Source organism: Labrus mixtus, chromosome 22 (assembly GCF_963584025.1).
Source record: "Labrus mixtus chromosome 22, fLabMix1.1, whole genome shotgun sequence".
Taxonomy (NCBI): Eukaryota; Metazoa; Chordata; class Actinopteri; order Labriformes; family Labridae; genus Labrus; species Labrus mixtus.
In genome coordinates, this window is record NC_083633.1 from 11,971,762 (window position 1) to 11,988,098 (window position 16,337).

General features: G+C 44.8%; 1 protein-coding gene across 1 annotated transcript; it reads left to right on the top strand.

The window, feature by feature from the left end:
* Positions 1 to 357: 357 nt before the first annotated feature.
* Positions 358 to 16,184, top strand: kdm5a (lysine demethylase 5A). The gene is made up of 29 exons (XM_061029397.1): positions 358 to 522; positions 1,295 to 1,372; positions 1,749 to 1,871; positions 2,032 to 2,202; positions 2,544 to 2,729; positions 3,411 to 3,489; positions 3,593 to 3,684; positions 3,780 to 3,938; positions 4,031 to 4,150; positions 4,277 to 4,435; positions 4,727 to 4,908; positions 5,172 to 5,334; positions 5,446 to 5,565; positions 5,666 to 5,860; positions 5,980 to 6,161; positions 6,538 to 6,662; positions 6,772 to 6,922; positions 7,231 to 7,351; positions 7,524 to 7,700; positions 7,802 to 7,980; positions 8,081 to 8,219; positions 8,341 to 8,520; positions 8,696 to 9,256; positions 9,356 to 9,514; positions 9,955 to 10,083; positions 10,191 to 10,338; positions 10,482 to 10,702; positions 10,881 to 11,357; positions 15,112 to 16,184. The coding sequence occupies exons 1-29, from the start codon at positions 376 to 378 to the stop codon at positions 15,433 to 15,435; spliced, it is 5,247 nt and encodes a 1,748-aa protein (XP_060885380.1). The 5' UTR covers positions 358 to 375; the 3' UTR covers positions 15,436 to 16,184.
* The last annotated feature ends 153 nt before the right edge of the window (positions 16,185 to 16,337 follow it).

A 16,337-nucleotide genomic window follows, 5' to 3' on the forward strand; every position in this document is an offset into this window, starting at 1 on the left:
GTTTTTGTGAAGCTGTCGTCTTTGAGCAACACAATGATGGCGTTTCCAGCTGACCCTGCCCTCCGTCCCAGGTAGGGGAGTGGTGGTGAAGACTCCCCCGGCCTTTTGCCTGGCCACGGCCCGCCGATTCCGGATCACAAAACAACCATCAACCCTGTTGTTATATTCATGCATTTACTTTCAAAATCACATTATGATTTGGCATCGCGACTGGGATCATTGAAGTGATTTGTTGGCGTGGAGATTTGAAAGGATCATGGACACGGAAGAAGAAGTGCCCCAGAATTATTGGATGGACTTTTGAGCACAAAAATACACATTCATTTTTTTTTTTTTGTTTGTTTCGTTTAATTGTTGAAGACTGTTACACTGAACATGTCAGCGTTTGCCGAGTTCGTCCCCCCGCCTGAGTGTCCTGTTTTTGAGCCGAGTTGGGAGGATTTCTCGGATCCTCTCGGATTCATCAACAAGATCCGTCCAATCGCAGAGAAAACTGGCATCTGCAAGATCCGACCCCCAGAGGTAAAGTGACACATCCCTTCTTCACGCCATTTAATAGACACGGGGGTAAAAGTCAGCCAAAATACCCACAATACTCACACAGATGAGGCTGCTTTATTTTGTGAGGCCTGTGTGATTTCTGCGATAGGCAGCGACATTACCAGCTGCCACTAGTCTAATAGAGGTCAAATAACACCTAATTTATTTTGCAACTCTGTATTGCGTAATTTGGATTTAGGTGAAATAGTGGAGCATTATTTGTCCAAAAAAAGTTTTGCAAAAGCGACATAAACTCACCCGCTTCGTTTTTTTGTTTTTGTTTTTTTACAATTCTTTTGTTTAGTTTTTCCCTCATCTGCTAGCTGAGTTACAGTTTCAGTGTTTGTACCCACGTTAGCTGCGAAGATGCGACATTGGGCTTCACGTAAGGCCCCGTCGTCTAGTCGGAACAATTAATCCATGTCAGTGCTGCTGTGTTATATAAATATCCCAATGCATTTTCATTTCTTGGGTTTTTTTTTACTCTTGGATTGTGTTTACATTAAAAAAAAAATTACAAAATACATTTATATTGATTCCGTCAATTTTTGTAAATTGAAGCTTCAAACAATCAGAAATAAAGCTTGTCCACCAGTGTGAGTGGTGGTGTTTTCTTATGACTACTTCTAACCCCTTAACCTCCCTTGATAAGCTCTGTTGGAGTTCATTTGTACTTGTTCAATACTGATTTAAACCATCTCGCAGATTGTTGTTTTGATGAGAGTTATGATGCCAGTGTGTTCTTGTCAATCAGGACTGGCAGCCTCCCTTCGCCTGTGATGTTCGCAACTTCCGCTTCACTCCACGAGTGCAAAGACTGAATGAGCTTGAGGTGAGTTTGCCAAGAAGATGCATGATGACACCTTGAAATTCTTAGGGAAGGTATGTCATGCATTGCTTTTGGAGGTACATCAAAATAATGCATTTAGACTCCTTGGGTAGTTGAATAGTATGCAGTATACCTTGCCGCTGTGGAGCGTTTTTAGTGTCATTTCCTTCTAGTTTTGCATTGTTCAGTGACTTTGCATTAAGTAAGAGCAGTAAGACGGCTGTAGTTTGAAATTCCTAACATTTTCACGTAACAAGAATAGTATGGCTGTGTGTCATTAAAGCTATTTTAACCCATTGTTGCCTAATGTGAAAGCTGCATAACAGCAGAAAATCATCCCCTACATGTGTCCTTCCCGTTCTCTGTCCTGCTTTTCCAGGCACTTACCCGGGTTAGGCTCAACTTTCTGGATCAAATTGCGAAGTTCTGGGAGCTGCAGGGATCCAAAATTCGATTCCCCCATGTGGAGAGAAAGGTTCTGGACCTCTATCAGCTCAGCAAGGTAAAAAGAATATGGATATCACTCTCTATGAACTTCTTGCTTTTGCTGATTTATATGACAATCAATTTAGCCTTTGATTTGTACTTACAGTAACTGTTGAGGTTTGAGACTTTAATTTATGCCGGGAAAAAAACACATTTTAAAAACACATTTGTTTCAGATTGTGTCATCAGAGGGAGGCTTCGAGATATTGTGTAAGGAGAAGAGGTGGTCCAAGGTAGCCAGCCGAATGGGCTTCCCCTCAGGCAGAGGAACTGGCTCACTTCTGCGCTCCCACTATGAGAGGATCCTTTACCCGTATGAGCTCTTCCAGTCTGGAGCTACGCTGACTGTGAGTGATGCTGATTAAAAGTCAAACATCTTATTTACCATAGATGCACACAGTCTATGGTCTCACACCCGGTCGCAGGAAATCAAAGTCATCACCCGCTTGCTTGTGGGGAATTCTTCTGATGTTTTCCTGCTGTGTTCTCACATCACACGACTTGGAGAAGAAAATTGACAAGGGGGCTCGCAGGAGAAAACTTGACCCGACCAAATTAAATATGTTTCAGCAGATTTTGGGCAAAACTTCACCGTATTATTATCCCCGTTTTTTTTTTTAAATCCTTAAATGGTTTGCTCTTAGCAGGTTTCCAAATAGATTTTCACCCTCCTCCTTTTACCATTCAGGGCATCCAGCGACTATATGATGATGGGGATGATGGGGAAGAACTGGACGAGGGCGTTGGTGAGGAGACAGTGGAAGAAGAGGAGCAAGATGAGGAGGTGGAGAGGGAGAAAGACGTGGAGGGTGACGCAACGCAAACCAAAGACCAGCTTCTGCCTGAGAGACGCTCCAGGCGCCTGAAGTCGGAGGTAAATGCAAAGACCTGAAAACAAGGAAATGTCATCCAATAATGTTCAGTAGCAGTGGAGGAAATTGGGACTAAGGGCATAAGTGTGTACATCCCTAATCAGACTGCCGTTTCAAGCCGCGTTATTTACACTTCTATGAGGTTTCGCCTTCAATCTGAATGAGGCGTCATGGGGGGATGAAGTGTTCCACCCTCTGTACCCTCGTCATAGGTAGTAACAGAGGCGCGACAGTTTCAGCAGAGCCAGTGGGGGAGTGCAGCGCTGTGTGTGCATGCATGTCTGACTGTGTGTCCATGTGTTTTCCCGCCTTACCGCGCTTCTGCAACGCTGAAGCGCTACGTGAACTGACAGACCGGGACTCCAATATTACGCCAAGACGGAATCAATATAAATGTACAAAGACGTGATGACGGCTGAGCTTAGTAACAGCACTTTTGAGAAATCTAATTGTAATACGCAGTGAGCTCTCCTTTACCTTAAATTAATAACACATTTGTTTTTTATCTTAATATAGAAAACAAATGTGTCCTGTGTGTCCTCAGTTTTCCATTGAAGCTCAATCAGAACATTTATTTTAAAACATTTATTTTCCCCTTTTGCAGTAAGAATCTCAAGGTACATTTTTAGTAAGATCACTCTTTTTCACGCTCTGCCTTTTCTGTTGTTGCAATGTTTTTGTAGAGAGAAAACAAGGAGCCGAAAGGCCTGAAAATCTTTGGTTCAAGTCCCAAGATGGTTGGATTAGAGATTGTACCAGCCGGTAAGAATATTTTTTGACACTTAGCAAAAAAAAAAAAAAAAAGCGCTGTGTTGCTTGCGAGTATTTCTACTCACTCACACTACATTTTGACACATTTACTTAGATGATGGATTCAACAAGAAGCAGCGTCACCTCAAAGCTCAGGCCTTCGCCATCAAAATGAGACCACGCAAGGAGACCTTAGAGGTCAACTTTGTGAGTGCCAGTTTGTCATCTGCCTAAATGATTCTACCTTCGGTGACTCTGGGCATGACCAGCCCTTCTTATGTTGTGCTGCACTAACCCCTCAGATCGACCTCTACCTGTGCCTGGTGTGTGGGCGGGGCGACGAAGAGGACCGCCTGCTGTTGTGTGACGGCTGTGATGACAGCTACCACACCTTCTGCCTCATCCCACCCCTACAGGACGTGCCCAAGGGGGACTGGCGCTGCCCTAAGTGTGTAGCTGAGGTAAGGGTTAAACACCATAGACTTATTAATATAATGCACATGAGATGAATTGCTGTTATTCTGAATGGATTGTTTAATTACTTCCCTAACAGGAGTGCAGTAAGCCCAGGGAGGCATTTGGCTTCGAGCAGGCGGTTAGAGAATACACTCTGCAGAGCTTTGGAGAAATGGCCGACCACTTCAAGTCGGACTACTTCAACATGCCTGTTCACGTATGTAAAAAAAAAAAAAAAAAAACTCTCACCGTGTTAGAAAATGTACACAGTCGCAATGGACGTCCTTCAAAGTGTAATTTTGATGCTTTTTGAGATCCTATCATTTCCGACTCGTGCTTCCAGATGGTCCCCACGGAGCTGGTGGAGAAGGAGTTCTGGCGCCTGGTCAGCAGCATCGAGGAGGATGTCATCGTGGAGTACGGCGCTGACATCAGCTCCAAGGAAGTGGGCAGCGGATTCCCTGTCAGGGACGGTAAAAGGAGGCTGCTGGGCGATGAAGAGGTGAGAAAGTTGTCGGGTTGCTTTAATTGCCACATTCTTCGAAAGTGTTTGCTTGACAAGCCTCTTATTTAGATGTCGTTTTCCAAATGGTATCATATCTCTCCCAAGTTCATGACTCTTTAGCTGCTCTATCAGAGATTCGGTGATTTACTTTTGATGGAGATTCCCGCCTCACAGACTTTACTTAGTTTGGATTCTTCAGTCGAGCATTTATTGTTATTAACAGAAAGTTTCTTAATGATTAAAACATGGAATTGGCCCCTGAAGTGTTTTTTCCCCCTCCTCTAATAGGAGTATGCAAACTCAGGCTGGAACCTGAATAACATGCCAGTACTGGAGCAGTCAGTGCTCACGCACATCAACGTGGACATCTCGGGTATGAAGGTGCCCTGGCTCTACGTGGGCATGTGCTTCTCCTCATTCTGCTGGCACATCGAGGACCACTGGAGTTACTCCATCAACTTCCTGCACTGGTGAGACCCGACCAGCCTTTCATTCAACTTTGACCCCGATAAAAGCAACTCTTGAATGAATGAATGAAACATTTATTGCCCTTAGAGGAATTTGCCTTGCACAGGGAGCATTAAAAAAACACAATACAAACAGACATTTACAGGACAGCACATAAGAACACATTCTTGCTCATTGAACTATCCTTTATTCTATTCTGTTTATATGTTGCTCTGTATAAATCCACCAGCTGAGTGTATTTGGTGATAATTCATCTGTTCTGCAGGGGCGAACCGAAGACCTGGTACGGTGTTCCGGCCTCTGCAGCAGAGCAGCTGGAGGCTGTGATGAAAAAACTGGCCCCAGAGCTGTTTGACTCCCAGCCTGACCTCCTGCATCAGCTGGTCACCATCATGAATCCTAATGTCCTCATGGAGCATGGTGTCCCTGTATGTAGTCTGAGCCTTGATTGTTTTTTAGTCGATATTGGATGTGATTGGATACTGATCATGTTGATTATTTGTCACTTATGTGCCTCTTTCCGTTCCTCCGCCCCCCAGGTGTATAGGACCAATCAGTGTGCAGGGGAGTTTGTGGTGACCTTCCCCAGAGCCTACCACAGCGGTTTCAATCAGGGTTACAACTTTGCAGAGGCAGTAAACTTCTGCACAGCCGACTGGGTGAGGGGGGGGGGGGAAGCAAAAATTGTCATTACATTTTGAAAAGAAAATAATTCTGTTTGAATGTGGGTGCTCATCTGTCACAAACGCCTCTCTCTAGTTACCGATGGGTCGTCAGTGTGTTGCCCATTACAGACGCCTCCATCGCTACTGCGTCTTCTCCCACGAGGAGCTGCTGTGCAAGATGGCTGCCGATCCGGAAAGCCTTGACGTGGAACTGGCCGCAGCTGTCTGCAAGGAAATGGGAGATATGATGGAGGAGGAGACAAAACTAAGACAAGCTGTCCAAGAATCAGTGAGTGTTGTTTTTTTTTTTAACGTATTCTCATGTCTTTTCAAATGACAAGATCAATATTTTGAAGTGTTTTTTCAGATGATATCAGTTCTCGTTCCTCATTATCCTTCATTCCACAGGGGGTTCTGTCCTCAGAGCAGGAGGTTTTTGAACTTTTACCTGACGACGAGCGCCAGTGTTACAAATGTAAGACGACCTGTTTCCTCTCTGCACTGACCTGTTCCTGCAGCCCCGAACGGCTGGTCTGTCTCCACCATGCTGCAGACCTCTGCGACTGTCCACATGGCAACAAGTGCCTTCGGTAAGAGGACTTTAACCAATACCCTCAGAAAGAAATCACTTTCCACCAACACCAACTTCTCAAGTAAATACAGTTGCAAGAAAAAGTATGTGAACCCTTGAGTTGAGGTTATTGCTGCCAAAGGAGGATCAACCAGTTATTAAATCCAAGGGTTCACATACTTATTCCACCCTGCACTGTGAATGTTTACATGTTGTGTTCAATAAAAACATATAATTGTTTGTGTGGTATTAGTTTAAGCAGACTGTGTTTGTCTATTGTTGTGACTTAGATGAAGATCAGAACACATGTTATGACCAATTTAATCAGAAAACTAGGAAATTCCAAAGGGTTCGCATACTTTTTCCTGCAACTGTATCTGCATTTCATACGTCAGGTATCGCTATGATCTGGAGGAGTTTCCCTCCATGCTGTACGGGGTTAAGACGCGGGCCCAGTCGTACGACACCTGGTCCAAAAGGGTCAGCGAGGCCTTGGCTGCCGACCAGAAAAACAAAAAAGGTATTTCAACTTCAGAACTACTACATGTTGAACAAACTCTAATTGGGGGGGGGGTTACTATTGAGGTATCTCCTTGTGCTATTGCATGATTGATCTGTGTTCCTCTTAGATCTTATTGAGCTCAAGGTGTTGCTGGAGGACGCAGAGGACAGGAAGTATCCCGAGAAAGCTTTGTTCCGTCGCCTGAGGGAGATGGTCAAAGAGGCTGAGACGTGCAGCTCTGTAGCTCAGCTGCTCCTCAGCCGCAAGCAGAGGCACAGGTAGGTCCACATGGGAAACCTTTGATTCCATGTCACCCTAATATTATTTATTGATTACTGCATGCACCACAAATGTGTTTTCTTCAGTCTTCAGACACCTTTGGTCAACTTTTTAAAGGCTATTTTGTAAAGAGAATAAATATTCATTGGCTCTCTGTGTCATCAATGTCAAACCCTATACAACACTCTCCATATTTAGAATCCCCTTTTCATAATAAAGCACAACACTGTCGCATTTCTTCTGTTATCAAATCTGCTCAGGTTAGAATGTGGACTAACCCAATCCCTTTTTCACCTGCCGCCTGCAGTAGCCGCCTGCGTTCTGAGAGCAGTCGCAACCGTACCAAGCTAACCGTGGATGAACTCAAGGCCTTTGTGGATCAGCTCTACAGACTGCCCTGCATCATCAGCCAGGCCCGACAAGTCAAGGTGAGCCCCCTCCACACCTACGTGCTCACCAAGGCAACCAGTTTATAATAAAATAGAGCTCACAAACTCAGTTCTTGTTGCTTTTATCTTGTTAGATATTCCCTTTTTTTTTTTTTTTTACCTATTTATCTATCATCTTTTCCTTCACTCCTAATGTCTCTGTCCCCTTCAGGAGTTACTGGAGAATGTGGAGGACTTCCATGAGCGAGCCCAGGTGGCTATGTCAGACGAGATGCCTGACTCCTCCAAGCTGCAGGCGCTGTTAGACCTCGGTAGCGGCCTTGACGTTGAGCTGCCAGAGCTGCCCCGCCTTAAACAGGAGCTCCAGCAGGCCCGCTGGCTCGACGAGGTCTGCTCTCACTGATAACACAGATGCAATCAGTTTGTTTGGCTTTAGGAGTTACTGATGATGACGGCTTCATGCAACACTTTCTGTCCTCGCCACCCCAGGTACGAATCACCCTCGCTGAGCCTCACCGCGTCACCCTGGAGCTGATGAAGAGGCTGATAGACTCTGGGGTGGGTCTGGCTCCCCACCACGCGGTGGAGAAGGCCATGGCTGAACTGCAAGAGATCCTAACTGTGTCAGAGAGATGGGAAGATAAGGCCCGCGCATGCCTGCAGGCCAGGTAAAGAGTCTCACATGTAAATACATGCAAACAACATGAAAACTCAAAGTAGCTAATGAGCTAATCATCCCATGCTTTTTGATTCTCTTGTCAAACCCAGGCCTCGACACAGCATGGTGACCTTGGAGAGCATTGTTTTGGAAGCTAGGAACATCCCTGCGTACCTACCTAATATTTTGGCACTCAGAGAGGCCCTACAGAAGGCCAAGGAGTGGACATGCAAGGTGGACGCCATTCAGGTGCTGTCTTATGTCATTTAGAATCCCTCTGTACCCATATATGGAGCTAGATGTCCTTCTGAGGATCTTGAATTTGAGACCTCAAAGTGCAGTGGCTGAAATATCTCTTAACCTCACACAGAGTGGCGGCAGCTATGCGTACCTGGAGCAGCTCGAGAGCCTGTTGGCGAGAGGTCGCTCCATACCTGTCCGGCTTGATCCTCTGACCCAGGTGGAGTCTCAGGTGGCTGCAGCTCGAGCCTGGAGGGAGAGGACCGGTCGCACCTTCCTCAAGAAGAACTCAACGTACACTCTGCTGCAGGTGGGCCGTCATGGAAGAATTTGATGTTTCTCATAAAACATATTAATGCAATATACATGTTTTGGATATCACAAATGGACTCTCACACAACTGTTAAGTGCTTTTTTTCTTGTACTGGGAGTTTAATATGTCGATTAATAAATACTGTAATAGATCACTGCATCTCTTCTTTTAGGTCCTCAGCCCCCGTTTGGATATCGGAGTCTACGGCAACAGCAAGAGCAAAAGGAAACGCGTGAAGGAGCTCATGGAGAAGGAGAGAGGCGGCTTTGATCCAGACACGCTGAGCGACCTGGAGGACAACCAGGAAGAGGTGCGCGACCCTTCCACTGTCGTCGCAGCCTTCAAAGCCAAAGAGCAAAAAGAAGTGGAGGCCATCCACTCTCTGCGCGCTGCCAATCTCGCCAAGATGGCCATGGCCGACCGCATCGAGGAGGTCAAGTTCTGCTTGTGTCGAAAGACTGCCAGCGGATTTATGTTGCAGTGCGAACTTTGTAAAGACTGGTTCCACGGAGCTTGCGTGCCACTGCCTAAGACGGGAACTCAGAAGAAAGTGGGCGTTGGTTGGCAGAGCAACAGCAAGGACTCTAAATTCCTGTGTCCGCTTTGTCAGCGGTCGAGGAGGCCGAGATTAGAGACCATTCTGTCACTGCTGGTGTCACTTCAGAAGCTGCCGGTGCGTCTGCCCGAAGGGGAAGCCCTCCAGTGTTTGACTGAGAGGGCAATGAGCTGGCAGGTATGTCATCCAGGCTTCTCGGGTTGCATACGATCTGCTTGCTTTTTGAGCTCCTGATTTGCTTTTGATCGCGTCTTAACATCGTCACTTGTCTTCCAGGACCGAGCACGTCAGGCTCTGGCCACGGAGGAGTTGTCCTCAGCGCTGGCAAAGCTGTCTGTGCTGAGCCAGCGCATGGTGGAGCAGGCTGCTAGGGAGAAAACTGAAAAGATAATCAATGCGGAGCTGCAGAAAGCTGCTGCCAACCCTGACCTGCAGGTACTTAAGAATTGAATTTGAATGATCTTTTTATTTATTTATTTATTTTTTCAGATACAGTACAACATGAGTAGGATTCTAGGAATCTTATTTTGAAGTGCTGTTTGTTGCTTTTGGCTTTGGATGTAAACATGGAATGTACCAGAAGAGGGCAGCATTGTGTAAGTGTAATGTGAGGATGGAAGGGAGTTACGGCGGTCACATGGCTCCATGATTTCTCATGCCTGCAGAATTTCTTTAATAAATTGTGTTCGAACAAGTAAGTGATTTTGTTCTGATCTAGTATTTAATTCCAACTTTTAACTATCCATCCGTAGAAGGTTTTGAATTATGTTGAGAGGTTTGAAGAAGCATTGGAGAAGATACCGTTTTTAGAGTGTAAATACATCTAGGACATTAGAGGTGTTGAATTTGAATGTGTTGTTCCCCTCTCTTCCCAGGGCCACATCCAGACGTTTCAGCAGTCGGGTTTCAGCAGAGCCACGTCCCCTCGCCAGTCTGTGGACTACGACGACGAGGAGACGGACTCAGACGAGGACATCAGGGAGACTTACGGTTATGATATGAAGGTAAATGAGGCGGCAGATAAACGTCTTTCTGCCAAGCAGCAAAGCAAAGACGCAAACAGGACTCTTGTTCTTACTCTTCCTTGTTTGTGTTGTGTGGTTTCTTGCAGGACCCAGGCGAGGTGAAGCCCTACCTGTTTTGTGATGAAGAGATTCCTGTTAAGTCTGAGGAGGTGGTGAGTCACATGTGGCCAGCCGCCACGCCCTCATTCTGTGCTGAGCACGCCTACTCTTCAGCCTCCAAGTCTTGTGTGCAAAGTAAGACTGTGTTTATCTTCTAACATAACTTTTGTTGCCTGCCTACCCATCGTCCCTTGCTGCTTTTAACGCATTTGTGATTCAAGGATTTTTTTGAAATGCCGTTTCATTACATTCTCATGCTCGAATTATTTACATTTCAGACATCAGCACTCCCAGGAAGCAGCCCAGGAAGACCCCTCTAATACCTCGCAGCCTGGAGCCGCCCGTGCTGGAGCTTTCCTCGCAGGCCAAGGCCCAGCTGGAGGACCTGATGATGCTGGGAGACCTGCTGGAGGTATCCCTGGACGAGACCCAGCACATCTGGAGGATCCTGCAGGCCACGCACCCGCCCTCCGAGGAGCGGTTCCTGCAGGTCATGGAGGTAGGGAAGTCATTCATTGTGCAGACTGATTGAGCAGCTAGGACTCATTACTGGGTTTGAGCTGGAATTTTTCTCTGGTTGCTAGAAGGTTAAATTAAGGAAATGCATGTCTTCAATAAGAACAGAAACAGTAATAAAGACATTCATCCATGCTTCAACTTTCCTTCTTTATCTGCAGCCCGATGACTCGCTAATGGACAAGCCCCTGAAGCTCAAGCTAAAAGATTCAGAGAAGAAGAGGAAAAGGAAGCTAGAAAGAGCCGAGCACCACCACATGATGATGGCTGCAGCAGTCGCCGCCGGCGGGGCTTCTGGAATGGGGGACATGCGACCAGCCAAGTCCAAGGAGCTGAAAAGGGTGGGTCTGGAGCTGGGTCTTGGTGGCAAACCCAAGAAGAAGAAACTCAAACTCAACTTGGACAAAAACCGGGAGATGAAGCAGCTAGCTAAACGGTTGGCCAAGGAGGAGAAGGAGAGGAAGAGAAAGGAGAAGGCAGCGGCCAAGGCGGAGGCCATCAGAGAGGGACTAGAGAAGAGGAAGGAGAAGAAGATTCTGGACATTCCCTCAAAGTACGACTGGTCCGGGGCCGAGGACTCCAATGATGAGAATGCTGTGTGTGCAGCCAAAAACTGCCAGAGACCCTGTAAAGATAAGGTGAGCGCTGTCATTTTCCTCAACAGTGTGACATATTTTTTTTTCCTCCCAATGTTGTGATTTGGTTGAGAAATGTGTTGTTCCCACTCAAATTTGACCCGAGTGTCCTTACTGGGATTGATACACACTTCACTGCATCGACAGTTTAGCCATTAACGGAGGTCAGAGGCGACCGTGTGACTGTGGACCTTTTTGAAACTCAAAGGTCTGCATCTTTTAAATCCTTTAATCCTCATTGAAAGTCTTTATGAGGACTCTGCATGGAAATCATGGTTTATACATACATTTATACATTTCATAAAACATGATAAATTTTTTTTTTTTAAAGTTACAATTTAACTATTTTATACAATTTGATCAGCCTGTTTATTCAAATGTCAAAGAAGGGGGGGGGGGGGGTAAAAAATCCCATCACAGTTTCCAAAGCCTCACAAAGCCAAAGGTCACCTCGTCACATGTCCAACTTTAGCAGCCAAGAGTTAGAAAAACTTTTACATATTATTGACATTTTTTAATTTTTTAATACAGTGAAAAAAACTTTAATTTGACAATCTAGAACCAGATCATTACTGGCATTGTATCGTAGAAAATGTTGGAACAACTTAGTCCACTAAGTTTTCTGTCTATATATAGCGTACTTGTCGTTGAATTCATAAAAGGCGTCAGCTCTGACACATTTTTTCACGTTGCAAATGCACTGATAAGAATTAATCTTAAGATATCACACTGGTGGAACTAAGAAACTGTCATTCATTTGAAATCACGAGACAACATTAAAGGAAGAATGTGTGACTTTTTGATCCAGTAGATGCCGCCCTTGAGCGCCGGCGTTAAACCAAATCAAACTGCTGTCTGGCGACACCTCAAGTTATTCTGAAGCCTCCGCTCTCCTCAAGCCAAAAATTTCCAACCCCTCTCCACTCGCACGAAGGAGTTATGAATGAAGCGCAAGTGGCGGAAAATGTCCATTGCTTGAGCTGCCATTGCCTGTGGTCTGCATTGTTGAGTTAGCAGGCTAATGTTAGCACACTTTGGTCATAGCTTCACATTGCATATACATACCGTGATGACACTTACGTGACATCTAAATAAGCAGTGAGTAGGCTACATTATTCTACTTTTCTCTAGTCCTCGACTAAAACAGATTTATACACAAGGCCGTCCCGTCCATATAAACATGATGTAAACACAGCCCGACAACAACACAGCTGGTGGGACTCAGACTTCTCACTCATTGTAGACAGTCATGACTCAGAGAGATATTTACATATTATACTTTATTTCTGCTATATTTCTGTATAAAATGTTGAGGATATTAAAGGGCTGTGTGTGTGCATCATTATGTGTTAGGGCTGCAAAAGGAGGAACGTAATTGGGAGGAGAAAGTATAAGACGATTGAAGAAGAGATTGGGCTTGATAAATAAGAAAAAGAGAGACAGATTATTTAAGCAAGTCGTCTTTCCCTCTACCCCTTCCCTCCATTTCAGTTCAGCTAATCTTAGTGAGGTTTTTCATTTAAAAAAATGGGCAACATTTTTTTTCAAAGAAGTAGAGGCCATACAATGTAGATGTTTTGTTTTTCACTAGCCTCATCAAGTTTTGATTCTCCTGCTGCTGGTATCGTTTTTTTAAGTTCATTTTTCATTATCAATCATAAAAACATCTATGAGTGTTGAAGTCAGGCTAGTTTTTTTTTTAATCTTTCTGGTTTCTTCAGGGATGATGGTGATTCTGTCAAAGTTCAGGATATGATTAAGTTTGAATAGTGAATTCTTTGCGAGTGCAGAGAAACAGTGTAGATGTAGTTGTTTTTGCACAATGTAATCATGGTGACTGACTGTCATTCAGACAACCCTCAACTGTCCTTTAAAAGCTCCCTGCCATCCAGAGAGAGGCAGTCAACTCTGGCTCTCTTTCATCACTGCAAATTCTCCGAACTCGAATCAGCCAGGTGCCAGGTTTTTGTTTTGTAGGCCGGGTTAATAACGAACACTTTACAAAATGAACATCATGGAACTTTATTGAATATGAACAGCTGATAACAGCACTGGAACACCTTAAAGAGAGTTACACATAACGTATTAACAGAAACACACTGATGTGCTCCTTTTGGGAGACGGCACTGCAGACTGTCCTCCTGGGTTAACCAGTGGCCAGTCTACTTCCCCTCTGCGTGTCCACAGGGCAGCCAATCAGAACCAAGGAACAGGTGGGCCTGCAGATCTGTGGGTGGAGTAGTGATGATGAATTTATGAAAGGAGCTGTGCTAACCTTAACCTAGACTGTCTACACCAGTGTTTGGGAAGATTAACAATTGTAAGGTGTTATTAATGAATTAGTCACAAAATGAGACTTTGCATCCGATACAATCATCATCTGAAATCGTCAGCTTTGTGCAAAGCAGACCAAAAACAGCAGGTGTGAATACATATAAATACATTTTATATTTGAATAAATGTTAACCCTTTGATAGACCCTTTGCATGCTTGGTTTGAGTCCCAGCTAGGGATACCGGAGTGACAATTCATCACATTTTCATCGTTATCCTGATATGAGCACTTGCAATGAACCAGCACAAAAAGTCTGAATTGATTTTGCAATTAAAAGGAAGATTATACAGTGTTTCCCCTACCATTATATTAGCCCCCTACCCCCCCTGAAGGTCAAGTTTTTAAAGATTTATTTTTGGGCTTTTTGTGCCTTTTATTGTAGGGATAGGATAGTGGATAGAGTCGGAAATCAGGAAAAGAAGTCATTTAAGGTTACCTTTCCAATAGAAAAGGACAGCTGTCATTAATGTACACCAAGATTCCTTCAAGTGTTTGTGTCGCCATGTCGGCTTGTCCCCACCCCCCCAACGCTTTAAACCTAGAGAAACTCTGTTATATAATAGGGCCTGACTGATATGGGATTTTTGGGGCCGATATTGAGAGAGAGAAAAAAATCTGATACCGACGTTTAGCACATGCCAGATTTAGCAGGCATTTAAGGTATGAAGGACTCTATATATGTTCAATCTGTAGAGATTGATACATATATATAGATGCAGATACATGTTTTGCTTGATCTCTCAAATGCAGTTCTCAAACATTGCTTAAGCACGGTACTTTGCTAGTTTGAGTGCGCCCTTAACCCCAATTTGCTCCCACTGCTTTGTCAGCGGAGTATAAATGTATATGAATGGGATAAGTTCCATCTGATGGCCACTTTACATCGAAACCTCTCCCGTCAGTGTGTGAATGGGAAGGTGTGACCTGCGCTGTAAAAGCGCTTTGGGTTGTCAGAAGACTTAAAAAAAGAGAGCTATACAAGCCCAAGTCCATTTAGTTAGTTATAAAAAATATGAGCCTCTTTAAATGAAGAAGATTGATTTGGCAGTCACGTTGATTTTCTTAATGAAATCTACACGAATCCAGAAGTAGCTGCAGATCAAGAGGAGCAGAGGGCCTTTGAGACGTGGCCCAGTGTTTATTACCCTACAGGAATTGAGCATACAGTTGTTAGTGGTGTGTAAAACATATCAAAGGGCCTTACAGTCCATCCTTGTTTTGGAACCACGTGGCTCTGTTTTCACATTCCATCAATCAAACAATGACTGACTTGCAGCTTTCATGTGACCTGTTAAAAATTACACAAAATCCTGTGTTTTCTTTAGCTGCCACATGTTTTTCTTCTCTTAATTGCTTTAGTATTTCCGTGTCGTTGCTCCTCTAAACCCTCGCTCACATGTCTGCTGCTGGTGTGTGTCTTCAGGTGGACTGGGTGCAGTGCGACGGCGGCTGCGACGAGTGGTTCCACCAGGTGTGCGTGGGCGTGTCCTGCGAAATGGCCGAGAGCGAAGACTACATCTGCATGGACTGCTCCCGGAAGGCCGCCGGGGTCAGCGTGGGCGGCGTAGGGATGACCGTGGAGGAGGTGGTGGCGACTGAGGAGAGCGTCGTGGTGATGGCGACGTCGATGTGCGGCGGCGGCGGTGCGCAGAGTCTTCTTCCGGGGTCTGTCGTGACCTCGTGGTCCTCCTCTGCTCATCTTAACCCAGCAATGACTCATCAGCAGGAGCCTCAGCCGGGCAGTTAGCACTAAAAAAAAAAAAAAAAAAACAATGCCTAGGACTGAGATTGAATACTGTACCTCATATAATGAGCATCCCACAAAACCTAGACTCCAGGCTAGAGCTCTAACCTCCCAAACTGACTCTACAGCCTCTGGGGGGGTCAAAAAGGGGGAAAGCAATTTTTTTTAACGAGCCCTGAAGGAGAGACAAATAACACGACCTTCGGATTTAAGAGCACAAACAGAAAGAGTAAAAGAGAATCTGTATGCGGGAGACGGAGAAGACGAGAGTCCTACTGTCACCGTGTGGCTTCAGAAATGACACCCTTCCTCCCCGAGCACTGCCGTACATGACATGGTTCTGATTACACAGACAAAGTGAAGTCCTGCTGCAAACAGTCTCAGGTGCAAAACATGCACCTGCCACTTCCTGGTCCACCCCCTGAACAATAAACAAGTCATGGTACACTTACTTATAGTCAAACAAACACCCTCTTAGTCCAGCTGTTGTGTTCAGTGCAAACAGGTAAATAAACAGACGCGTCATCCCTGTTGTGTCATAAATGGACATCCTGATCCGCTCTCATCTCGCCCATCTCTCTCCCCCAGCACTGCAGACAGTAACAAGTCAATATGTAGGAGTCCAGACTAGGAAATACAAATGGCTGTAATGTAGTGGAATTATTTATAATGTACATACTTTTAAGCAATTAAAAGAAATGGATTGTGGCTTTTTTTTCTCACCTTTAATAAACTATTCCTAGTCAAATGATTGTAAAGTCTGGCGTCTTTTCTTTATGTATTACCGCTCTTTTTATTTCTTTTTTTTTGGGGGGGGGGGCTATTTGCTATTTTTGATTCATTTTTCATAAAAGAATTACATTTTTTTGTTCTTTGTTTTAGCTCACACGTGTAACCAGACCAAC

Excerpts from the sequence above, each read along its gene's own strand:
- kdm5a (XM_061029397.1), top strand. The coding sequence starts at position 376 with ATGTCAGCGTTTGCCGAGTTCGTCCCCCCGCCTGAGTGTCCTGTTTTT. Across the intron at positions 4,436-4,726 it reads GGCTGCTGGGCGATGAAGAG|GAGTATGCAAACTCAGGCTG; the intron begins GTGAGAAAGTTG and ends CTCCTCTAATAG. Across the intron at positions 10,084-10,190 it reads CTTACGGTTATGATATGAAG|GACCCAGGCGAGGTGAAGCC; the intron begins GTAAATGAGGCG and ends GGTTTCTTGCAG.